A 25,730-nucleotide genomic window follows, 5' to 3' on the forward strand; every position below is an offset into this window, starting at 1 on the left:
GAAAGTGTGGGTGGAGCGTGGGAGGGCTCTTGTCAAATTCAGGCATCACAGAATGGGGAGGGGGGCGGACCTGGGAGGGTAGGGAAAGTAATGAGATTGATTATAATTGTCCAACCTCTGTTTCCATCAGTAGGTCCCAAAACCCCTCCCGCTTTTAGAGGGGGAAACCGAGGCACAAAGCAGGAACATGCCTTGGCCAAGGTCACCCAACTAGCCACTAGCAGAACCAGGACTAGGACCCAGGTGTCCTGAACCTCAGGCAGGACCTTATCCCTCGAGACCCTGACAAGCCAGAGAACAGGGCTGTGAACCAGTCTGATTCTGACATGGAGCAGCGGACAGCCATGGGAGGGGAGAGATTTTCACACATTCAGCCCCTGGGGAGGTGAGCTGGGCTGGGAGATTTCCCCTGTACCAGTCTAAGCAGCCTTTGATCTTCCTGCATCTCAATGCAGAAGAGATTGGTGCTCCCACGCATATCCTTTTGCTCAAATTTCCACCTGTGTATGGAGGGGACTCAATCGCCAGATTTCTTCCCGGACTGGTGGTGCAATGCAATCTGAGCACCAGCTTGGGTGACGCACAGAAAGGGCGAGACCCCTATTTTCTGCACGTACCAGGGATCAGGTGTTTGATGGCCCAAGTCTGAGGCATGCTTTCCGGGAGAGGCTCAGCAGAAATCTCAGCTTCAGCATTTGCAAGGCACTAAACCGGACAGGGTGTAACCAACCCGATGGCATCACAGGCCAGAGGTCTGGCGCTAAGCGTGCATTTCGCGGCGTTTATCATGGCTGACAATCAGCCCCAACCCAGGCACAGGTAACAGGCTCCCAGCCGCGAGTTATTACGCAACCCGGATCGATATTTACAGCACATCAGCTGGTCGGAGGAAGATAGAATTTGCCACCTTGTATGCAGCGTGCCCAGTTCCTGCTCACAAAGGACTTTGCCACTCGGGGAGGGGCTGGCGCTTTCGGATCGAAGAGGGCAGAGGCCCGGAGTCAGAGGAGACAATATTTTCACATTTCACACAGAGGGAGATTTCCACACCAAGAGGCGTGGGTCTTGGTTTATTTATTTTTTCAGTAAAGAGACGGATGCAAAAAGATGCCAAGCTGGAGGAAAGGGAAACGCATCGGCTACTGCCTGAACGATAAGAAGAAAAAGAAACTGAACTTCCAGGGCTTTGAGGATCTCTGCAGGTAAGGGACAGAGTGTCTGGTGCTCGGCGCCTCAGGAGATCCTTGGGAGCAGGGGAAAAAGAGGGGCGGGTAGCCTGGGACATGCAGGAGGGACTGGTGAAAACTGCTGTACCAGCTACTGGTCTGACTGGCTTTCTGCTTCTGAACCTCTCGCTCTGCATCTCGAGGTTTCCTCTAGCTGTGGGGTGAACTGACCCCATCCCCATCGCTGCGGGGTCTGAGCACCACACCCTCTTTCATGTACTTATCCCTGGGAGACAGGACTGGTATCCTCACTGTACCACTGGGGAAACTGAGGCACAGAACGGCTAAGGCCTAGATCCTCAAAGGTACTGAGACTCTTAACTTCCAGTCCTACCCACACAGTCTCCATGCATTTGAGGATCTAGGCCGAGCAGGGGACTTGAAACCAAGTTTCTCACATCCGAGGTTAGTACCCCAGCCGCTGCCTCTCCAATTCATGCTAGTTTCAGGGTCTGTACCTGCTCCATAGATTTTAGCCTCACCCCGCAGTTGCATTTTGTCCCAAATGAGCCCCTGAACAGCATATGCAAGGCACCACCAAAATGCAGCCACCTCTGGAGGGGAGCACTGCACATGGCTGAGTGTAACAATCCCTGGACCTTTATAGGGGGACTAGCGCCCACATCCTCCTGCTTCCATTGACCCCCTAAGAACTAAGCATTAATTACTATGTTAGCTGGGGGGAGAAGATTGGACATGTTGGGGAAGAGTAAATCTCTAGTCAGTAACTATGCCCCACAGGGATCTGTAATAGCGACACAGAGCAGACGGAAGCTCAGATGCTAAGATCACATAAAATACTTGGTGCTTATGTAGCAGCTTTCATCCGAGGGTCTCTGAGCTGGGTCAATATCGTTACCCCCATTTTACAGATAGGGAAACTTGAGGCACAGAGCAGCAAAGACCCCTTTGCCCCCCTAGGGGACACAGTGAGTCAGTAACAGAGCTGGGGATAAGGCCCAGAAATCTTGATTCTAGCCACTAGACCATAGTCCCCCTCCTAAACTGGAGAGAGAAACCAGGTGTCCTGACTACCGGCCTCTCTCTGCTCTTACCACTAGACTCCCCTCCCCTCCTCTCTCAGAGCTGGGAATAGAACCCAGGAGTCCTGACTGCCAGCCGCTCTGCTCTAGCCCATAGATCACACTTCCTACTGGCAGCTGGGGAAAGAACCCAGGAGTCCTGGCCATTAGATAACACACTCCTCATAAAACTGGATGACGCCTCTCAGCTCCCTGCTTTAATCCAGCCCGCCTTACATAGATCTCACTTCCCACCCAGAGCTGGGGAAAGAACCCAGGAGTCCTGGGATGGATTTAAGGGGTGCCACACAGGTTCCCAGCAGGGGGCTGAATTGCACACTGACTTTTCTTTGTGTTTTGCCCTCCTGCCCCCATTCCAGCTGCCAGAATTAAAATAGCCCCAGATCTGTTTTGCACAAGAGACGACGTGCACCCTGGGCCCCGAGACTCTTACCTAACATCTCGGCTGGGGTGACTCTCTTGCCTGGCTCCGCGGGGTTGAGCTGCTTCCTGCTGGTTCAGGCCAGCTCCGGGCTTGTGTTTTTGCAACATCAGACGGTCCTTTGCCTCACTGAGGCAGAAATCTGGACCTGGCCAGCACACACAGCTCTGAGTTCCAGCCACCCCCGCCATCTCAAGGAAGTTAATATCGTCATCCTCATTTTGCAGCTTGGGGAAACTAAGGCACAAGAAGGGGGAAAGGGGCAGGAAGTGACTCGCCCCTGGTCACAGAGCCAGGCATAGAACCTAGCGTTCCTGCCACCCAGTCTAGTACTCCATCCACTAGGCCGCGCAGCCTCTGGTGGCCTATACTCTAGGAAGCAAAGGGACTTTCCAGCCAGTTGTGACAAATGCTTTGTGTATCTCTGGGGGCTCAAAGGGCCAGGCTGTGGTCTGGCCTCAGGCCCGCTGCAGCCTCCATTACCCTTCCTTCCCTGGTTAATCAGATTCCTGGGGGCGGGGGGGCTGCTTTCCCAGCTACTGTGATGTATTAACAGATAGCTCAAAACAACACAACTTTGTCTGTCACCCAGACCCAGACCTCTGCCCCTGAGAACCTCAAGCTCCCTGCCCCAGGCTGCCCTTATATCCCCCCAGCAGGTCCCCTCCCACCTTATGTGACACCTTCCCCCCCACTCCTGGGCTCATGCCCTTCACCTGGGAGGCAGGCACCTGGAGCCATCACCCTCTTAAAGAGCCGGCTTCCCCCGGGATAGCCTTGGTTAGGGGAAACGAGCTCCCCTCCGCTGATGTCGGGATGGGGGAGGGGGATTGGCCCTAGGCTCTGACCCAGAGCCGCTGGGATCCCTTTCCACTGACATCGGATCAGGACCATGGTTTGTAAAGCACTTCAGGAGCCTGATTCATCTGTGACTTGCAGCAAAGTCTAGAGGCAACAAATGAGATTGTGCTGGGCGCTGCATAGATGCCAACCGAGATCAGGGCCCCGTTGAGCCTGGCGCTGCCCAGACCCCAACCGAGATCAGGGCCCCGTTGCGCTAGGCAATGCACAGATGCCAACTGAGATGATCTGGGCCCCCGTGTGCCGGGTGCTGTCCAGACCTAAGGGGCACCCCCCTTGTGTGTATTAGTTGAAGCCTCTCAGGGTTGGCATACTAAAGGCCCACATAATAGATCTGCTTTCTCCCTCCCTTGCTCCTTATCTTATCTCTCCACCGCCCTTATCTCTGGCTTTCCCTCCTCTCCTTTCTCCCTCTCCAGTTCTCCCCACTCTCTGTCTCAGCAGGTTCTCGGGTATCGACTTGTGACGTTCGCACAGAGAAGGAATTAAAAGTCCCTCTTTGTTATGTGTAGATGCCACAGAAGACATCAGGGTGCTGCACAGACCCCGACCGAGATTAGGGCCCCCCTGTGCTGGGCACTGCACAGACCCCGACCGAGATCAGGCCCCCCTGTGCCAGGCGCTGCACAGACATATACTGCATGCAAACTTGCACTGAAATAACAAAATCAGTTGTAACTCACACCTTTTGTCAATTGCATGCAAGTCTATATGGCCACTGATATCAGCATAAAAGTTTCCTAGTTTGATAGTGCAACCAACTCAAACGAGGACAGTTTTATTCCAAATTCCTTGCAGACGCTCACTGAAATCTTGCCCTAGAGCGTGTGGGCCTTGTCCTCACAGGAAAGGGTTACCTTAAATCAATTTTGAAGCTGCTCCAGGGAAAGCAGCCCGAACCCCAGTGCGAAAGCCCTGGTTTCTGTTTAAGAGCCGCATAGATTCGGTTTAGCTTGCACCTGTTTCGATTTAAGCTGAAGTGAAAGAAGACAGGTTTAAACAAAAATACGTCTCAACACAGGAGTTCTCACCAGTTTAAAGTTACGCAGTTTTGCCGGTGATCCCGGCCTTTGCAAAGTAGCTTCTGTTAGGAGGAGAAATTGATGCTACAAAGCAGGTGTGTCCTTTGGCGCAGTCCTGTTTATTTACAAGAAACGTTATGTGCAGTCCTGGTCTCTGAGCACGGTCAAAACAGCAGTAGACAGCTTCCTTGCACCGAAATTCCCAAGTCTGCCTCTCCAGCAAGTCCTGTGCACAAGAAGCAGCGTCCTACTGCGGCCTCCCACTTATTTTCATTGGCAGATATTCCACAGCCTGCAGCCCAGGGAAAACACCACACTGGGTGTGACTTAGCTCTGACCCGCCAAGCCCCCGGTGTCTGCAGCCTTCTTGAGCCCAGAGAGGGGCTTCATTGCTCCTCCCATTGAGCCTGAAGCAAGGAGTTCAGCCCGGCGAGGCCTGTGATTGACGTTGGATCAAAGGCATTAGGACCTTTCAGTATGACACCCCTTGGGATAAAAGAGTGTCACATTCTCCTCTAGATCTAAGTAGGCAAGGACAGGATGATTATCCCCGTTTCACAGGTGGGGAAACTGAGGCAGGGATCAATTAGAAGTGATTGGCTCAAGTCTGCACAGGGAATCTGTGGCAAAGGGGAGGGTGTTGATCCCATGACCCTCAGACTCCAGTCCTGTAGGCTAACCACTGGGCTGCGTGGCATCTCTCAGCAGGATGCTCTGGTGCAAATCCCTGACTCAGTTTTTCTTTATTTTGTTTGCCCAGGAAACGAGGCTATGAAGTCATTGAGGTGAGTCCCAGCCGTGGGTGGCCTGGGAGCCGAGGTGTGCATGGGGTGAAGGGGACAGGGGATGCTGGTGGAGCAGGGCTTATATGGGAACTTTTGGCCATGTGCCAGTAGCCTGAGCAGGGTCTGGCCTGGTTGACTAGGAGACCTTGGCACACCCTGATGTTATAGGGTGGGGCGTGGGTGGTTCACGGATGAGTCAGTGCTTTCCAGTGCCGGGGAGAGGGTGGTGACATGGGGTACGATGGGGCTGACCCAGGAGGGGGCACCACCCAGGCCCTCCCTACCCCCAGCTCCGCTCTGGTCCTGCCCCCGGCCCTGGCTCCCAACCTCATGCCTGGCCCCATCCCCAGCCTTGGCCCCCTTAACCCCTGTCCACATCCCCAAGCTGCGGCCCCGCTCTTGGTCCTGGTTTGGGGGGGCATAGACAGGGTAAGGGGAGTGTGACCCTCAAAAGTCTGGGGTATGGATATCTACCCGGGAATTACTGGGGTCTTCATGCATCACACTGGGGCACTGGGACTCAGAAGGGAGAGCACCCCCTACCGAGCTCTGCACCCTACAGCACCCCCTAGCCCCACCCTGGGTCTTCTTGGCCTTGCTCAGAGCAACCGGGAGCTGGCTGGAGGACAGGGGATAAAAATTAAGCGCTAGCGGGACCATAGGGCAATGATCCAGCCGCCTGGATACCAGGGTGATGGGCACACAAGATGGCACGTGCCAGAACGCATCACCTCCCTCCTCAGAGGAGCTGTGGGTTTAAGGGCCTGTCGTTGTTTGCCTGTGCTGGGATCGGCCCCGTCTGTCAATAAGAACTGGTTTAAACTGACAGCGGCTGGCAAAGTCCACAGAGATAAAGGGAGAGCCGTTTCTGGGTGGCACCGAGTGAGGATGACCCATATGGCGCGGAGCCAGTAAGGTGTTAACTCAGGTGGGCGTGAAAAAGACTGGTCATTCCCCCCCTCTCCCTCAGGTGATAAATCATCACGACTTTCAGATAACGTGAAGGAGCGAAACAATTTACAAACTTACACCCCCACCCCACCACTGGAAGGCATCCACCTCTGGGGTGGGGCAGGGGCAGCTGATTATAAAGAGATCACTTCCCCCCACTAAGATGCATCCCCTTCTGGGGAGGGACACACTGCTTACTTTGCCCACTACGCTGTAGCTAAACAGCTACTGGAATGTCTGTGTTCACAGGCGACAACCGGGTTCCTAGCAGTGCTGTAGGTGGTGAAACCAAAGGCGTAAGGCACAGCGGGGTGGAAAATCAAAGGTTGCTGTCGGATGTGCGGGGTGGGAAGTTTTCAGTGGCAGTTTTCTCACCAGAAAATGCTGAGTTGTCCAAATCGAAACGTCTCCTGGGGAAGGGGACCTCAGGGCTGGAATTTCACTCAAAACAAGTGTCAGCAAGAATGTCATTAGCGTGGAAAATAACCCAGCAAATAGGGGCATGCACCTGGCATTCGTAGGCCTGAAGGCACCGAGGTCACTAGTCTGACCTGCATCACACATGCACTAATCCCTGTTTGAACTTCAGCAGAACTTTAAAAAAAAAAAGCCCATCCCAGCTTGATTTACAAATTGCCAGTGACGGAGAACCCACCAGGACGCCTGGCCAATTGTTCCAAAAGTTCACAACCCTCCTCGTTAAAAACGCACGCTTTCAATTCCATCTGAATTTGCCTTCCAGCTGCCATGGGGGCTTCAATCCCCACTCGGCCTGAGCTGGAGTCAAGGACAGGAAAGATTGAGAAATCCCCCCCCTCGAGAAGAGCTAATCGCCTCAAGATCAGAATCCTCTGCTAGGATGGGGAAGACCAAATTATGCACCTGTGAATTTGCCAGTGTGTCAGTTAGCTATTAAAGCTGAAATCTACCGAAGCAGGTTTGCTAATATATAATCGGATCCAACAGCTACCCCCTTGTTATTGAATCCAAGGAGTGGTAACTTACTCATTTAACACTTTTCTTTTCAGATCAGCCTTTAACTTGAACAGCATTTCTCAAATCAGGACACCTGCTTATTCATAGCCAACCAACCATTTATTAATCCTTTAGTACCTAACACATCTGTCACCCTTCCAAGGGTGCGCGTCGCGTGTCTTCCGGGGCTACTTCTCTTTGACTAAGCTGGCCCACCAGGGACGAGGTTCAAATAGTAAAAGCAGTGACTGAAAGCAATTCTTTTCAAGGTCTCTAAGGCCACTTTGCTTGGCCTTTATAAAGGAGTTAAAATCTCAAATAAGGCCCCTCGGTGTCTCACTGGAGAAGGTGGGCTCAGCAAGCTAATGGACAGCTGGTTATAATGAAAGAACAGAAGGGGGAAATACAAACTTTGGAGTGAAATCTCACCACTTCTTATCCTAAGGGTCTTTTCCAGAGCAGGGATGAACCCAGGTAAGCGTGGTGACCCCCTGGCGCTCTGTTCCTCTGGGGGTTTTTTCGGCCAAACATTTCCTAAGGCCTTGGATTCATTCTGATGAGGGTTGGGAAATGTTGAGAGATCTTGAATATTCTCATGGGACAGGTTCCCGGCCTGGCTCTGGCTCCCAGCAAAGAAGGGCTTTTAATCTCCGCTTCTCCTCCCGTCCCAGATTGACTTGGCCAAACCCCTCCGTGAGCAGGGCCCCTTTGACGTCATCATCCACAAACTCTCTGACCTGATCCTCGAGTCGGGCTACGACAGCCAGTCTCACCAGCTCATTCGCGACTTCCAGGTAAGAACTGGGGGCAGGTTAGGAGATTCCACTAGGATCGTCCATAACCCAGGCCAAGGCGATCCCCACCTTGCCTGCAATCATTCCTGCTTGAACGGGAGCAGATCTTTAAAGAAAAAAACCAAATCTCCTCTTGATTCAACAAATGGGAAGCTGGGGAGAATCCACCACAGCCACTGGTAAGTTGTTCCAATGGCTAATTATCCTGTTAAAAATGGACGGCTTATTTCCCATTTGAATTTTTCCAGCTTCAATGTCCAGCCATTGGATTTTGTTAGATCTTCCTCTGCTGGAGCGAAAAGCCCACGATCAAATTTCTGTTCCCCACGTAGGTCCTTATAGCCATCTCCTCTTTGCTAAGTGGAATAGCTGGAGCTCTTTGAGACTCTCACCTATTCCCCTGGCTCTTCTCTGACCCTGCTCCAATTTATCAACGGCCTTTTTGAATTGTGGACACCGGAACTGGACACAGGATTCCAGCTGCGGTGCCAAATGCAGAGGGTAACTAACCTCTTGATGGATACTCGCGTGTTCCCTGCTTAGGTGCCCGTGGGATCGTTGTGTCCCACTAGTGGTAGCTCTGGTTACAGCGCTCCTTAGTACAGGAAGTGACTTTTGGATTCCACTGCCCAAAACGCGTAACGAAGCACTCGGATGCGTCTGAGTCTGGACAGCTTCTCAGGTGCATCGTTTGCAGCGAGGTGATCAACACAAACCCACTAACTGGCTTTGCGGCTTTAAACCTCCCCCGCCCCCAGGACTAATTATACATTTGCTTTGGTCTTTCAGACCTATGTGGAAACCTATTCCAGCATCATCCTTCTTGACCCATTTCCAGCTGTACGGCCGCTCCTGGACCGCTTCGAATCCTATCGCCTCCTCCGGGACCTTCAGGATCAAGGTGTGCGAGTCTGGGGTCTCCTGGTAAAGCCCGGGTGGCCAGTCTCCAGTTGCACTCTTCCCTCAGAACTGACTGAAGCAGTCCCCAAACTTGAATCCCACGCCAGAGGGGGGCGCTGTCGGACCACAGAGGAAGCTCAGCCCGGTGATCAAAGCATTAGCTTAGGCCTTCAGAGTCCAGCAGTCTCTGCTCTGAACCATAGTCCCTGGAGGGCAAGTGTAACCCTTCTGCCCCTCTGAGTTGGCAGCAACAAGGGCCGGATTCAGTATCCAGGGGTTCCATTTCAATAACACAATGCAAAACTAGCTCGAGCCCCCACCCAGTGACCTGGGACACTTACATACCACCCCCCTGGGCACCTCTAGGAGGCAATACTTCCCCTCTCGCAAGCACGGAGTCTGAGTGTAGCAAAATCTTTTTAATAAAGGGAGGGAAACAATGCGCCATCACGTTGGAGAAACACCACAAACAGAGTTATAACACAAACCATAAGCAAAAACCCACCTCCAAGTACATTACGTTTGGCAATGTCCTTTCCCCCTTAGGGTCTTAAGTCCAATCACCCCAAAGTCCAACAACCCGAAAGTCTCTGGTCAGTGCTACCCCAGAGTTCAAAAGTTTATTTGCAGAGTTTTACCCCCCCCAGCCTGGGTGGAAATGGAGGGGGGCACACACAGGGTGTTAAGGGGCACCTTACGTGGGCCAGGGCCAACTGCTCTGCCTCTCCGTGGAGTTCTGCTGCAGCCTTCACCACAACCAGCTCCACTGCACCAGCTGTGCTGCTCCTCCAGCCGACCCATAAGCCACTCCAGCTGTCCCCGCAAACCGCTCCACTCCACTCACTGTTCCATGGGCTGCTCCAACATGCTGCAAACTGCTCCGCTCTGCCAGCTGCTTAGCGATAGGTCTTCAGGCTCCCCCACTAGTTAACACAGCACTCAGTGATCTCAGCTCAGTAAGCTTAGCTCTTTTAGTGATTTCAGCTCTTAGTGATTTCAGCTTGTAGTAGGGGAGCCCCGGTGCTGGTGCACCATTGGCCCAATGTGAATTCAGCTCAGCAGCCTCTAGATGGACTCCTATTGGAATCAAAATTAGCTCTACTCTTCAACAGTGGAGAGGAGGATGTGCAATTGGTGTTCCAGGCTCTCAAAAGGGGGCCCATACCACCAGGTACATACACCAGTCCCCAACCTCTCTCATTTCAGTGGGTTTTGGCACCAATGTCCCTTGTCTAGCACCCATGTCCCTTGATTGATATTGAGACATCTCTGTCGTAAAGCAGTCTCATAGTTCCTCATTCACATAATCAGGGTGACAACATTTTATTTCTCCTGCCCCAATAACAAAGAAATTGGGGGTCCCAGAGTTGTCAAAATAACCATCCCAGGCTGCCGTGGGCTATGCTAGGTGGGGTGGGTGTGCCAATGCAAATACTTAAAATTCCTTTCCACACTCCCCATAATTCACCACCAGATGTCTGGGTACAGCTCATCCTGACTCTGCTTACACAAGGTTAGAGAGGAGGTGATCAGCTTGGCCCCATAGAGGGCTTGCTACAGGCGTGGCTAAGCAGAGCTTGGCTTTTGGCTCAGGCAGCAGCCATGTGTGGGAGCCAAGGGTCAGGGGTTCAATCCCAACGTGGCTGGGGAGAAAGCCCCAGTTCTGTGGAACAGCAAGGAAGGCAGGAATGCAGGAGCTGAGTGGGGTGGGGTGTGCGTCTGGGTCTGTGTGTGTTGGGGGCTCGGCGTGGCAGGCGGAGGCAGCGCCATGCACATGGGCGAGGGATGGGTGGTGGAGCTTCACAGCAGAGTGGGGAGGGGGGACAGCTCACACCCATGCAAACCACCCGCTCCCCTCCTTATTTCTGCCTACCCTGCTCTGCAGACAGCTGCATCTTCTCCCCGCCCTATGTGGAGCTGAACAGCGGGACTGAGCGGGAGGCGGCGGCGTGGATCCGGGAGCAGGGCCTCACCTTCCCTTTAAGTGAGTGAGCCCAGCACCTCCTTAATCCGTGGGGCCTTTATACCTGGGGGGAGGAGAACCAGCCTCATGGCAATAGATGCTGCTGATGAACCAGAGCACCTTAAGCCAATCAAAATACCTCCCCTCCTCCCACCTGCCTTGACACCGGAGTTGCTGTGCATCCCGCCATGCGGGTCTTGCAATCCCACCAGTGCAATGAGTTTCCAGGCCTCGGTGCCTCTGGCTCGCCCTGCAGTGCTGAGCCATGGGCAAAGCGTGGACTGCAGGTGGGGTAGCGATAACAGCCTGCTGCTGCTGCTGGCTTGTGGAGCTGCTCCTTCGGCTCAAGAGGGGGACCTGGGTTCAAATCCTGCTGGGTGCCTGGGTGGGCTGGTTCTTACATTCCCACCTAAGGGAACGCTGGCCAAATAAACTGCTGACTAGGGGGCTACAGGGCAGGTGCACTGGCACAGCAGGCCTGTGAGCCACAGCGAAGATGGGGCAGAGCTGGAGGGGGCGTGGGCAGGGCAGACCTGTGCTCTGGCTATTCCGTGTCCATGCACAGCCCCCTGGGGAGGTGGTTACAGCTGCAGCCCTCTGGCCGCTGACTGGGGGATGTGCTGGGGGGCTTGGCTTTGGTCACACCCCTAATGGCTCAGAGGGGAGGGATTTGGGGTAGAAAGTTCCAGGTTCCCATTGCTCTTGTTGGATGAGTCAGAGTCCAGGGTGGAACAAAGGGCAGGGCTAAATCATCTCACTCTCCACTGACTCCTCCTCTTCCTCCTTCAGTTTGCAAAACCCGGGTGGCTCACGGACCCAGCTCCCACGAGGTCAGTAGCATCATGTCCCAGAACCTGCTCGTAAAGGGTCAGCCACAGCTCCGCCTCCGGCAGCTAGCCCATGTGGAGGATAACAACCTGCTACTGTGGCTCGCTAACGGAATTATTCTTTTAGCTCAAGCCGTGGAGGTCTGGGGGGGCTGCGTGAGAGGTTGTGGGTTCAAATACCTCTGCTGACCCGTTTTGGGGGGTGGTGTGGTATAAAAGCACTAGGAGACTTTGGGTGGATGGGTCAGAAAGGAGGGGCAAGTGCTCTCTCAACACACCAAGAGGCAAAGCCAGAGATCAGGGTGGGTCAGTAGTGGGGGCCGCTGGGAAGTTTTTGCATTTAAATAGTTTTTGCTGGAAAAATCAGATTTTCGACTACACAGAAAGCGTCTGCTGCCCGCCAGCAAAATCCGACTTTTCCTCAGAAAAAAAGGACACAGAACCCCCCCTCACCCGATTTGGCCAAACACCCAAAAAATGCTATTTGGAAATGTTGCTGGGGTACTTGGTGGGAGTTGAAGTCTGGGCCCTTTATTTCTTCACGTTCTAGGCATCAAATTAAATCGCCCATGATGCACCAAAGTATTCTCCCCAGCCACCACAGTGCATCATGGGAGCTGTAGTTCAGCTGCTTTATGCCTCTGTTCTGTCCTACAGGCTAGCTGCCCAGGCGGACTGCATCTCCCAAGATGCACCGCTGTGGCTCAGGCAGGGAAAGCTTGGTTCATCATGGGAGATGTAGTCCAGCTAGGAAGCCCCACCTATTGATGCATGAGGCACCTGAACTAGAATTCCCATGAGGCACCTGGACTGTGTGGGTGTGTCTGGACGAGACCATGGCTCCCAGCATGCTGTGGGACCAGGCAGCAGCTCAGTATAGGGCATTGCATGGAACTTCTCACATGCAACGAGTCGGCCCAACAGAGAACATTGCATGCCGGGAGCTGCGCCCCACTCACAGGCCACATCTCTGGCTCCAGCTGCAATTGGCTGCTGGCAAGTTGCCATGGCAACCAGGGCTAGCGGGATCCTAGCAGGGGGTGGGGCTAAGGAAGCCCCTCCCATTTCCCCCTCCCTCAAGAGAGGACCCGTATAGACCTGTCCCCGCCCTATGGAGGCCCCTCCGTCCATTACCCTGCTCTTCTCCGCTCTCCCCGCCCCCCTATAGATGGCGCTGATCTTCAACGAGGAGGGGCTGGAGGAGGTGAGCGCCCCCTGCCTGCTACAGAGCTTCATCAACCACGACGCCGTCCTCTTCAAGGTCTTCGTGGTGGGCTCCTCCCACTTCGTGGTGCGCCGGCCGTCCCTGAAGAACTTCCCGCGAGGGGAATCAGGTGTGTGTGTGGACGGGGGAGAGGTGGCACCTGGGCCATCTCCTCCTGTGGGGGCTGGAAATGAGACTTTGTGGTCCCTCCAGCCCTCGGTCTCCCTGCTGAGGCTGCCCGGAGCGGGCAGGGGGAGCAGTTAGCGCTAGTCCTGGAGGGGCGGTTCGGTGCTACGGGTCCCTGCCCTACTGGAGAAACAGGGCTGAGGCCCAGCAAGCTCATTGCATGGATGACCATCTGGTTTTCTCTGTACTGAGCTGGAGTCAAGCCATGCAACCTGGGGTGAAAAAGCATTCACGTACCCTCGTCCCTCAGAGTAAGGGCCAGATCCGCAGCCGGGGTCAACTATCCGTTGCCCCACTGGGGTCAGTGGGGGCCAGATTCCCGCTGGGGGACAACAGGCATCGTCCTATTGAGGTCAGTTGCATCAGCAGCAGGCTGCACGGCTCTGAACTGGTGACCACTGAGCCCAGAGTCTCTCTGGACCCCCGTGCCAGAGAATCTCCTGAGCCCAGGTGAGCCGGGCTCGCGACCTCCCTCTGTTCCTTACAGCCAGGAAAAGCATCTTCTTCAACAGCTGCAGCGTCTCCAAGCCAGAGTCCTGCTCCCGCCTGACCGAGGTGAGCACAGGCGCGGGGAGGCCACAGGGTGGGACCTGGTGCCAGAGGCAGAAGGGAAGAATAAGTGAGCGCCCCTAACAGAGGGAGGATGGGGAGCGAGGAGGGAGCAAATCCATCCCCAGGGGAGCTAGAGATTCAGAGGGAGAGGGCACTGGAGCGGCCCTGAGCTGAGGGGTTTGAACTGGGCACCTCCCTCGATCTCCTGTTGAGTGGGGACATGCAGGGACAGCCTCTGGGATCATGGTGAAGAGAGCCAGCAGCAGGGAGGCTCAGCCTCATGCCCCAGTGCGGCACTAGGGGGCACTGTGCCTCAGGGACTGGGCTAAGGGCTCAATAGGGGGCGCTAGGGGGCACTGTGGCTCAGGGAGTGGGGTGAGGGGCTCACTAGGGGGCGCTGTCCCCCGTGCCCCAGTGTGGCATCCCTCCCAGCGACTCCCCCCAAGCCCATGGTGCTCTGTGCCCCTTTGCCAGCTGGATGAGGCTACGCTGGAGCCTACCCCACCCTCCGACAACGTCGTCTGCCGAGCCGTGCGGGGCCTGCGCTCCGCCCTGGGGCTCTCTCTGTTTGGGGTGGATCTGATTGTGGAGAAGCAGACGGGGCGGTGTGCTGTCATAGACGTCAATGCCTTCCCAGGTGAGAGCCTGGGGGAGGAAGCGGGGCTCAGCAGGGGACGCTTTCCTCTCACTGTCAGTGCCGGCCCCTATGCCCTGCTGTTACACTAGGGGGCGCTGTGCTGCAGGGAGCAGATCTCTTACTCAACACCAAGGTACAGCCACCTCTGAGGTGGGATGGGACAGCTGTTTATACAGGGATCCCTCACCCAGCACCAAGATGCAGCCATCTCTGGGGTGGAGCGGGGCAGCTGTTTATACAGGGATGTCTCACCCAGCACCAAGATGGAGCCACCTCTGGAGTGGGGCAGAGCAGCTGTTTAACATGCAGTGTTTGTAAGGGATCTGGGACAGCCCGGATGACTTTTTGGTGGCCTCTGCAGGTTATGAAGGTGTCCCAGAGTTCTTCTCAGCCCTCCTGAACCATATCGAGACGCTGTTGGAGAGCCACGAGCAGGCGGCCCGGGGCAGGGTGCTTATGGCTGAGTATTCCTTGCACCAGCGGGCGCCACACGTGGACACCGCCCAGGAGAGCACCCACGACACTGACCCGAGAGCTCCTTGGCTGGCCAATTCCCTCGAGACGCCCAAGTCAGCACCAGCTGAGAGCAGTTTCCTCACCCTCACCGTCCTGCCTGCCATGCTGTCCCGGCACTGACGGGGGTGCTGTGCTCGGCTGGCCTCTCCGAGGGAACAGGGAAGCGCTGGGTGTCCAAAGAGAGCAGAAGCGACATTGAACCTATCCCAGTGAGGAGAATTCCCAAACAGCCAGCAATCTCCATGGCTTATGTCGCCTCCCCTGGCTCACCCTGGGAGATCAGAGCACTGGGCATTATATTGTGGCATCCTCATCTCGTGCAGTATGGACCAGCCCATCAGTCCATATAGTGCAGAACTGCAGCTCCCTGCTTGGACCAGACCAGACCACTGGTCCATACAGTCCAGTATTGCACCTCCCTGCCTGTATGGACCAGCACAGATCACTGGTCCCTATAAGTGCAGCACTGAACCTCCCTGCTTGGGCCAGATCAGATCAGTGGTCCATACAGTCCAGTATTGCACCTCCCTTCCTGTATGGATCCGCTCAGATCACCGGTCCCTATAAGTGCAGCACTGAACCTCCCTGCTTGGACCGGATAAGATCACTGGTCCATATAGTCCAGTACTGCACCTCCCTGCTTGGATCAGCCCAGTGTTCCATATAGTGCAGTCTCTTACCTCCCTGTCTGGATCAGCCCAGAGCCCTAGGCCCAATCCAGCTCAGGTCACCTGTCCGTATAGCGCAGAACTGCACCTCCCTGCTTGGACTCGACCAGACCACACTACGGGTCCGTATGGCCCAGGCTCTTCGCCTCCAGCACTCAGTAAACCATCCCCTCATAGTGACCTCCTCCTGGACTGTTTCAAATCCAGCAGCAAGGGGGCTGCATGTTCCAAAAACTCAAAGGGGTGGCTGAGCCGCTCACGCCCCTGGGGGTGATGGCGGAATGCAGACAGCGTGGGAGCTGTGGAGAATAAATCGCACTCCCCAGACTAGGGTGCTAGGTTGTGCTGCATGCTGGGGCTTGGGGGGCGAGGGCAGGGAAGATTGAGTCCCCGCTTATTAGATTCTCCTTCCCTGAAAGGAGTCTCAGCACTGAATTAAGGCAGGGGACTGGCTGCTCCTGTTTTCCAACCCCCCGTGGGTTTCCTGCCCCGTCCCTTTGCCACAGGATGCTCTCAGCCTCCCGGAGGGGGCTCTGCACTCTGCAGAGTGGGCTCTGAAATGGCAAATGCCACGTGTGGAAAGTTTCATCGCAGACTATGAAGGGGCGGGGGGACAGAGGGCGGGAGGAAGGCTATCCAGTGAAGCAGCAAGACACAGGGCTTTAAAAAAAAAAATACTAAGGTTTATTTTAAAAAAAAGCAATAGAGCTGCCATACCAGCCAGAGGTCCCTCCCAGACACCTTTCTACCTGCAGCTCTGACTCCCAGCCAGAAGCCAGGGAGTTTTATAGAGGGATTCCCTACCCAGAATCCTTTGCAGGGAAGAAAGCCCTGCCTTAGTCTCCCTGGGCGATTGACAACCCATCTGGCCACTCAACTCTCTTTTCCTCATTCCTGACTCTCCAGGTCTTTCCCTCCATTGCTTGCTCCAAATTAGCTTGATCCACTTTGGAAGTGGATTAAACTAAACAGGCACAAGGTATTCTTACTCCAGATGAATAGTGTGGATGGAAATAATTGGGAATAGTCAATCCACTTTAAATTCATAGAATCATTAGGGTTGGAAAGGACTTCAGGAGATCATCTAGTCCAACCTCCTGCTCAAAGCAAGACCAATCCCCAAATGGCCCCCTCAAGGACTGAACTCAAAACCCTGAGTTTAGCAGGCCAGTGCTCAAACCACTGAGCAATTCACACCATCTCTGCATCTGGAATAACTTTCATGTGTAGAGCAGCAACCAAGCGCCACTGTCTCCGAGAAGATCAGTCGAGGTTTATCTGTTGTGTATCCAGCCAGGAGAGACATAATGATCTCTGGGTGCGATTCCCAGGACACAGCAGTTCTGTGCCCAGCGGAAAACCTTGCCTTGTCTTGAAACTAGTGATGGGCAAAAAATTTGAACCAAAAACGTTTTTCCGGCAAAAAAATGCAGCATCAGTAACCCCAAAACATTTCGTGACTCTGTGTCAGTTCTACGAAGCTGTTTTGGTTGGGAAAAAAAAAAACCTCTAACAAGAAATGTAAAAAAGCTGAAAAAAATTTGAAATGTGTCATTTTGACACAAAACCTCTCAGTTTTTCAGTCAGAACAATTTTTTTCCCTCTCAGCCTTGTTTTGAACAAAAAAGGAAAGGAATCCAAAAGATTTAAAAAGGTTCCAAATTGAAATGTTTCCTTCAGCCCAAAATGACATTTTTCAGCCTTTGAATTTGCCCAGAGTTTAGAAAAAAATGAGGTTGTTTTTAATTTTTACCCAAAATGATTTTTTTTTTACCATTGTTTTGGAATTGTTGGCAAAATGAAAAATTAGTTATTCACTCCGATCTCTTTGGAACAGGCTGCATCAGTGGCAGATGCCAGGTCCCCTGTGAAATTTGAAGCCCCTTGTCTCCACCCCCACTGAAATATACATGTGCTTGTAAGTTTCCAGGCTCCTCCCTGCCCTGTAAATCTTGATGGCTACATTTTGATAGGATATATGGGAATAAAAGCAGAGGTTATTTTTGGGGGGTAGTAAATGTCTATCCTTGTCTTGCGGGTCTCAGTAGTGGAAAAGGACAGCTAAGAAACCAGCCAGGGTGGAGGAGTATGGAGGGGAGGGCTGTGCAGGTGAGAACTCATGCAAATTCCATGCAAATTTCACCTCTAGTTTCTCTCATTTGTGTGCATAAATTATGTAAATTAGACACTATTTTTAGGCCCCACCTCCTTCCTGGTGTGCTGTTGGTTACCTTGCCATGCCAGAGCCAGCTGGAGGAAGTGGTGAAGCCAGAGATCCCAGTGTACAGCGTGCATTAGCTCACTTGCTCAATTGGTGAATTAAGCAGCTCCGTGGGGCTCTGATTTTCTTAATGTCCCCTTGGGTTACTTTTAATTATTATTTATATCATGGTAACGTCTAGAGGTTCCAACCAAGATCAGGGCCCTCCTGTGCCAGGCACTGCTCAGACCCTGGCCAAGATCATGGCCCTGTCGGGCCGGGCGCTGCCCAGACCCCAACCGAGATCAGAGCCCCGTCAGGCTGGGTGCTGCCCAGACCCCAACGGAGATCAGGGCACCGTCAGGCCGGGCGCCGCTCAGACCCCGGCCGAGATCAGGGCCCCATCAGGCCAGGCGCTGCCCAGACCCCGTCCGAGATCAGGGGCCCGTAGGGCTGGGCGCTGCACAGAACATGACCAAGATCAGGGCCCCTTTGGGCCAGGCGCCGCACAGAACATGACCGAAATCAGGGCCTCGTCGTGCCGGGTGCTGCTCAGACTCTGACCGAGATCAGGGCCTCTTTTGTGCTGGGCACTTCAGAGGCACAGTAAGAAACAAGCCCTTGTCCCAAAGAACTAACAATCCTTATAGACAAAGGGAGGATCATTATGCCTATTTTACAGATGCAGACACCAAATCCCCGCGAGCTGCCAGGACGCAGCCTGGCATATGGCCACACAAGGCGTTTTTGGGGACAGCAGGGTCTTGAATCCACATCTCCAGCTACTGTTTTAACCCTCGTTCTGCCATTGACACAACTTGAAACTCCAACTGCTACGTGCTGTTCCCTCCCATTAGCATGATCGAAGCAGACACCTGTGAAAGCCCCAACGTCGAAATAGACACGACACGAAGGAGGACTGGTGGGTTGGAGTCTAGTTTTCACTGTGCTTTATTGTTCCACAGAGCTGGCTACACAAGGACAGGGATTTAAAAAAAAAAACAGACAAAGCCCCCAAACCCCAACACCTGATAGACCAGGCCACCAAGCAGCCACACAGCAGCAGCACCTGCAAGAGACATGGTCACAGCCTATGGGGAGGGTGCCGGGGGGGGATGGAGTCCTCCGGCTTGAAGGCGGGGGGTGGGGGGGAGAAATCAGCAAAAAACCCAAAGCGAAAAGCCCGAGAGACCAGGATTGGGAGTATCGGGGCCGCCGGAGAGGACAGATCCGAGGGATCTCACTAGGGAATGTAACCACTGCTTTGTGTTACCCCTGGATGGTGCGTGTGGGTGTGTGTGTGTGTGCGAGAGAGAGAAAAAGACCCCTGCAACTAATACAATGGGCTTCTCTCTGCGTCCCTGCCTAACATATGGGACGCATTCGTGTTTTGTCGCCCTCCGGGGAGGATTAGGGAGGATCAAGCTCCAGTGGCAAAGGCCTGTACTTACAGGGTGACAGGAGGTGGGTTCCTGCCACGTGGGCTCTATTCTGCGTGGGTGAGAGCAGACCCTTACAGACCCTTCTGGGTCGAACCCACCTGGTCTCCTCTCTGATGCCCCTAGAAGTCTCCAGGCTCTGAGGGCAGGACGGCTGCGGGGACGTTGGGGTCAGCCCAGCCCAGCCTTCTTGCGTGCGAAGAGACCTCTCCGAATTACCTCTTCTTTCTGTGAGTAATGAACTATGTGTGCCAGTGACCTCTGGGGCTGCAGGCCTTCCCCCGGTCACACCCCGGGCCAGGAGAGGCTGGTTCCCGTCTATAGCCCAGCAGGGATCACACCTCACTCCCTGGTCTGCAAGGGGAACTCAGCAGCCGGGGTGGGATCCGGTGCCCGCACCTCCCCACCGGGCTGACGGGAGTGGGAAAGCCCACATGGGACAGATGCACAGAGCCCGGGGCCTTGACCTCATCAGCCAGGCCAGCTGGGGAAAAGTCAGCTGTACCTTCTCCAGCTGATGGCCCCCCAGGGCAGGCGCCCTGCCCCTCGGCTTTCCTGGTGCTCCTGCAGCTGCCTCCTACCATCTCCCCTCCACCTCCGAGCCTCCCGCCAGGCCCAATGGACTGAGTGCGTCCGGCTGCTGGTGAAAATGACCCCTTGGGAGGTGGGCAGAGCTGACCCCTGAGCCCCAAGCAATGGGGGAAGGGATCAGGGAAGCCGAGGTTTCGAGGACCGCGCAGAGCCCCCGGGTCCCGCGAGGCTGAGTGTTAACAGTCAGAGTCCGGCTTGCTTAGCAGGTGGGGAGCCAGGCAGGTTTTCAGGTTCCCACCCTGGCACCGCAGGGTCTCCTCTTTCTATCCCTTGTTCGGTGCCGGTGGATGTGGGGGGTGTCTGCTTTAAACCAGAGGCCACAAGGGAAATGAATTCCTCCCCCTTGGGCCCTGGGGGGCAGAGAATAGCCACACTGCAGTGAGCCCTGGCCACGCCCCTGATCTGCCCCCGACGGGTCCTGGGGGGCAGAGAGCAGCCACCCTTATACCATACCAACTGCAGGCAGTTCTCAGGTGGACATTCCCACCCATTTGATACCCCCAGAGCAGCACAGTTCCTGAGATCTAGGTTGCCCCTCGCCCCATCTCTGGCCCTCCATTGCTCTGGAGGGACGTTTCCTGCATGGAGTGGGTAGGGAGGGTCGGTTAGCAGGTTGGTTATTTTCCTTGGCCTCAGGTCACGCTGGGTCCCTGACGGAGGGGGTGGGAGCAGGTAGAAAAGCACAAGCTCCAAGGCTTTGATAACAGTCCACAGCCGAGTGGGAGAGGAGAGGAGGGATATATACAAAGAAAGCACATGTGTGGGGATGCCTGGGCGGTGGGGGGGTGACTCTTAAAGGGGCAGCCGCCCCTTTGTCCCCCTCCCACAGCTCCCCGCTCCCCTAACGGGGCTCGGGAGGTCACCCACTCCGCAGCTCCCGCAGCTTCTCCGCCACCTTCTTCAGCGCATGCTCGATCTCTTCCAGCCTCTCCAGCTCACGTTCCTGGATAGACAGAAAGCACAAGAGCCCGTGAGGATGTGGGGGGGCCCAGGGCTCATCCCCACTACCCCCTAGATCACGGCATCCAAGCTACGCACCAGGCCTCTGTTTTATCCGCCCCCACCCCCCCCGGCTTTGCAACTCCGGCTGCCCAGGTGCATTCTGGGATCCCCGCAGCACCTATCCCACAATGCCCAGTGCTGGGGGCGTTTGGGCCAATCCTCCACGCGGCCATGGGTGGGGGGAGGACAGAGCAAGGAGGCCCAGCTGACCCCCATGCAGACGCAGTTGCAATGCCACAGGCTGCCCCCGTCTCCTCTCTGCCCACCCGCCCCGCAAAGCTCCAGAGCTGGATGGGAAACTTTACAGGGTTGGGCACGAGGAGGAAACGGAGACCTTGGGACACGCGTAGCGAGAAACAGGAGAGCCCCACTGCAGAAGAGCCAATAGCCCCTGGTCAGAGCACTGAGCTGGGAACCCAGAGTCCGGCCCTTGCTCAACTTGATTCAAAGCAGGGACTTGAACCTGGATCTGTCCCATGCCAGCTGATGGCCTTAGCCGCCGGGCTACTGACGCTAGGGCAGGGCACCCCCTGGTTCTGACCACAAATTCCCTCCTGGGCCCCTGACAAAACTTGGGTGGAAACTGGGCTGTTCCAGCAACAAATTCTCAGCCGGCTCCTTTCTGCCTACGGAGGGCCGGACCCCCAGGGCTTCCCAAGGCTCTGGGAGCGGGGGGTACGCAGGGGAGATTTTTTTTCCATGGGCACAAAGGCTGTTTAGCCACCCGCCTCCTGGCTTTCGGCTGCTCAGCCCTGAGAGCTGGCAGGCCCCCAGCTGGAGGCTACCCCCAGGATCACTACCCATGTAGTCCACGGAAAAGGGCTAAGAGCTGACCTTGTCCTTCTTGGCCTTTCTCTCTTCTTCCTCCTCCTCCTCCTCCTCTTCCTCCTCCTCCTCCTGGTGGCCATGGTGCTTCCCCTTCAGGTGCCCCGCCTCATCCTCATGGCGCCTCTTCTTCAGCGGGTGGCTGGGTGGCCCGTGGCGGTGGCCGTGCCACTCCTCCCCCTCCTTCCACAGCCGCCCGTCCCCGCGGAGGTGGCTCTGCGAGTTGGAGATTTTCACGCCCTTCTCCTCCGCCTCGAACTGGGCCGTCTCCTCGTCGCTGGCCTTCTCGGCCATCCGCTTGGCCGGGCTGCCCTTCTGCCGGGCCGTGCCCGATCGCTCTTCCTCCTCCTCCTCCTCTTCCTCCTGCTCCCAGTCCTCTAGCCCCCCGTGGTGCCGGCCTCCATGGTGGTACGGCAGCTCCTCCTCCGAACTGTCCTCTTGGCTGAAGTGCCTCTTGGCTGGTGGCCCTGTTTTCTCCCTCAGCTTGGGCGATGCCCGCCTCGCCTCCTTGTGCCTCCTCTTCCTCTCCTCCTCCTCTTCTTCGCCCTCCAGGATCTCCTTGGCCTCCTCCTCCACCTGGGTGCTGTCCTCCCCGTGCGAGACCTTCTCTTCTTTCACCTTCTCCTCGATCTTCTCCGTCTTCTCATACTCCTCCTTCCGGGCCTCACCCTCCTTCTCCTCCACCGTCTCGGAGGCGGCTGAGCTCTGCTGGAGGGGCTTGTCCCGCTTCTTCAGCTCGTCCCCTTCGGGGCCTTCCTCTGTCTCCTGCCAGGCGCCGTGGCTCGGGTGGTGGTGGGCGTTCTCTGGGGGCAGAGAGGAGAACAGTGAACTGTTCCCACCCTGTGGCAGTCCCCACCCCGTTGGGGATGGGTGGACGCAGGCTAGGGGACTCTGTTGGCACGGCGAAGCCTGTGTCCATAAACTGCCCGTGCACCCTGGTCCCCCATCATCCGGGTGCCCCAGCCCTGCCCCATTCTCCAGACCTCTCTCCCTTGGCTTCTCTGCTCCAAGTGTCAGCTTTGGAGGCATGTGAGATATTGCCCCAGGGCAGGGACTGGCTGGCGCGGGGGGGGGGGGGGGGAAAGGGACCCGGGGCCTATCCCCTCTAGGGGGTGCTGGCTCTGATCCAGACCTAGGGTGGGAGGCTGGCTGACTCAGAGGGGGCAGAGAATGGGATATGGGGCCTTTCCCCTCTAGGGACTGCCACCTACTTTCCAGACCCAGCTTGGCGACAGAGCCAGGAATAGGACCCAGGCGTCCTGACTCCTAGCCCAGTCTCTGTAATTTGTGCAGGGAGGGTGGGACGGGGGCCAAGGCAGGTACCTTCATGGACCAGCTCCTTTAGCTCCTTCAGCAGGTAGTGACGGTGCAACATGGCCAGGACCCGCTCGTCTGGAAGAGACAAGAGGTGAGCCCCACTCGTGAGCTTGTGCCGAACTGGTGCCCACGTTCAACTCATGCCCACGGGCAAACGACCCGCCTAGGACGTGGGCTAGGAACAAGCAGCAGCCAAGGGGGCTGGTATCACTGAGCTGCCTTTCACCCGCAAGGAGCGTCTTGTGCAGAGACAGGTGGGGAAACCAGTCCCGAGTGAAAGGAAATTCCGGGGGAGGAGGGGGGAGATTAACAAAGTGAATTAAGGTAGCGCCCCGATTTCTCTGAGCAGTGTTAGGCGCTGTACATGCACATCATGAAAAGCTGGTCCCTGATTACTCAGATTCCCAGTGTTTCTGGTCGAAATGGGGGGAGTAGGGACTATAACCCTGTTTGCTCTCCCTATGTCCTGGCCATGCATGGTGCTCAGCATCAGAGCAGCCTTAGGGCTGCTCTAACTCATGCTCCACCATCTATGGGCCCTGCGGGGCGGAGAATAGCCACAGTGCAGTGCACTCTGGGCAAGCCCCCAATCCACCCCCTTACTCCAATTCCACATCACTTGCTTAGGGGAGAGTCTCAAGGGGCTTTCCCCCCGCCCCCCCAAGGCCCCTGGATGCACCCAGGGCAGCCCCAAGGAATCGGTGAGCAATCAGGAGCTGCCTTCTAAGTTCGTTCCATAACAGACAGGGCTGAGTCCTTGCTGAGCTGGGTGTGTGTGTGTGTGTGTGCGTGTTTGGATCTTGAGCCAGCGCCGCTTTCCCCAGGAGCCGACAGCCACATCCCCCAGCACTCACCTTCTTTCAGGATCTTCAGGCAGTTGTTGACGACCGGAACTGGGCTAGATTTGGACAGGGTGTCAGCCAGAACCTCCGTGATGCATTTGATGACCTGGCCAAGGGGGTGGTAAGCGTGAATTTGGGTTTACTGTGACAATACACCAAAGATCCGCGCCTCCGGTGTTTCACCACCACTCCCGTCTTCCGGGGCTGTCAGCTTCTGACCACACAGGACCAGCACGACCAGAAAATGGGAGTGCCATCGCACAGCTGCGATGAACGGGGGTAATATTTTTACGAGCCACCGGCGTGCCTCAGTTTCCCTGTGGCGTTTGTACAGCTGCCCATTGAGCACTGCTGGGAATGAGGGGCCAGCAGAACTGTCCCCTGCTTTGTCTGAGCTGGAATCAGACAGATAAACCAAGAACCGGCCTGAATCAGAACCTCAGCTCAGGTGAGCTGTGGAGCAGGAAGGTAGATCCAATGGCTGAGACTTTGACACAGCAATTTCCAGCGCCGCTCTGCAGGGAAGCGGAGAATGGTAGCTGGAAAGAAAGGAAAGCCCAGACCTCAGAAATCCAGGACAGTGGGAAATGCTGATTTTTTTCCCTCCTGACAAGGCCAAAACCCAAAACATTTTTAGGACCTGACCATGGTGCATCATGGGAGATGTAGTCTGGTTCATGAGGAGAATGGGGTGTGGGAGGGGGATGAAAGCATACAACTCCCATGAGGCACCGCAGGGGCTCGGGTGGGTGTCGACCTGCAACGGTCCGATTTCCCAGCGGGAAGAATGCCGCCAAAATGGAGCATTTCCCATGGAGAATTTCGCTTGAGAGGAAACTCCCTTTTCCCCTCGGGAACCGTTTCATTCCAAGTTTTCTCAGCAGCCCGAGTCCTTACAACGTGGGCGTGGGCTCTGTGGCGTCTTATGCTGCCTCGTGAACGAAGAACTGATGTAATCAGCATCATTAATGAATAATAATCCCCAGTGCAGGGGTTGTCAACCTATTTCTTCCCGAGGCCCCTGCAACACGCAATAAAAAATTTAAAAAATTTTTTTAAAAAAAAGTTGAGAACCACTCCCCTAGCGCTTATCATGGGCAGATTGCAAAGCCCTTTCCAAAGGAGGGTGGCATCATTACTGCTATTTTACAGCGGGGAAACTGAGGCACACAGCTGGGCCATGACTTCCCCAACAAGTTGAACCAGGAAGAGAATCTGAATCTGCCGAGTCCTGTTCCAATGTGCCACTCACTAGCTCACACTGCTTCTCCCGTGCTTATCAACGCCCATACACACCCGAGAACACTCACTGGCGCAGGGGAGAAGAAAGATGAAGACGATGGGGGAGAATTGTTATTAATTATTTGTGTTAACGGAGCATCTATGGACCCCAGCTAAAATCAGGTCCCCATCGTGCCAGGCACTGCACAATCACCCCCTAACAGCGTCCAGACACATTGCCAACTCAAGAATTCAGTGGAACTCTTGAGATATTTGCTGATTTCGCGCTAGCCCCAGATCCTGGAATCACGTGAATTTCTCAGAATCATAGAAACATCGGGATTGAAGGGACCGTGAGAGGTCATTGCATCCAGCCCCCTGCACTCCAGCCAGACCAAGCAAACTTAGACCCAAAGGTGAAAGTAAGCCGGTATGGGCTGGTACGGAGGACCGGTAAGAAAAGGAGACTGCCTGAGGGAGGGAGAAGTCTGCCCCCTGCATAAGAATAGTTTAAACTCAGCTGTTCCCTGAGTGGTTTAGCCCTGGGGGTTAGGAGTGGTTTCTGGCATCCTTGTTAATTTCACTCACAGTTGCTGGAGGGAGTGGGGAGAGTGTGTTTGACCATGGCAGGGGCTGTCCTTGTCTGCCCCCGGGATGAGGGGATCTCGTCTCCAATACTAATATACACAACAAATACAAGCATTTGGCTGCACAGCTTAAATCCAGAGCTAATAAAAGCAGGTGGAAGGGGAAAACTCACTG

At 55.2% G+C, this 25,730-nt stretch overlaps 3 protein-coding genes across 3 annotated transcripts in view; 1 reads left to right on the forward strand and 2 right to left on the reverse strand.

Annotated features, from left to right (window-relative positions):
* SIRT2 (sirtuin 2) overlaps positions 1-25,730 on the reverse strand; it is a 256,350-nt gene that overhangs the window by 31,954 nt on the left and 198,666 nt on the right. The window lies entirely within an intron of this gene.
* On the forward strand, positions 1,108-14,983 carry LOC116822434 (inositol-tetrakisphosphate 1-kinase-like). The gene is made up of 10 exons (XM_032776322.1): positions 1,108-1,202; positions 5,334-5,358; positions 7,956-8,078; positions 8,868-8,979; positions 10,864-10,962; positions 11,731-11,771; positions 12,937-13,102; positions 13,646-13,713; positions 14,185-14,347; positions 14,709-14,983. Exons 1-10 carry the CDS (start codon positions 1,108-1,110, stop codon positions 14,981-14,983), a joined length of 1,167 nt encoding a protein of 388 aa, XP_032632213.1.
* On the reverse strand, positions 19,071-23,931 carry CCER2 (coiled-coil glutamate rich protein 2). The gene is made up of 4 exons (XM_032776286.2): positions 23,760-23,931; positions 22,912-22,980; positions 21,598-22,391; positions 19,071-20,704 (listed from the first exon to the last, which is right to left on the reverse strand). Exons 2-4 carry the CDS (start codon positions 22,961-22,963, stop codon positions 20,621-20,623), a joined length of 930 nt encoding a protein of 309 aa, XP_032632177.1. The 5' UTR covers positions 22,964-22,980; positions 23,760-23,931; the 3' UTR covers positions 19,071-20,620.

The sequence above is a fragment of the Chelonoidis abingdonii genome, chromosome 11 (genome assembly GCF_003597395.2).
Source record: "Chelonoidis abingdonii isolate Lonesome George chromosome 11, CheloAbing_2.0, whole genome shotgun sequence".
NCBI lineage: Eukaryota > Metazoa > Chordata > Testudines > Testudinidae > Chelonoidis > Chelonoidis abingdonii.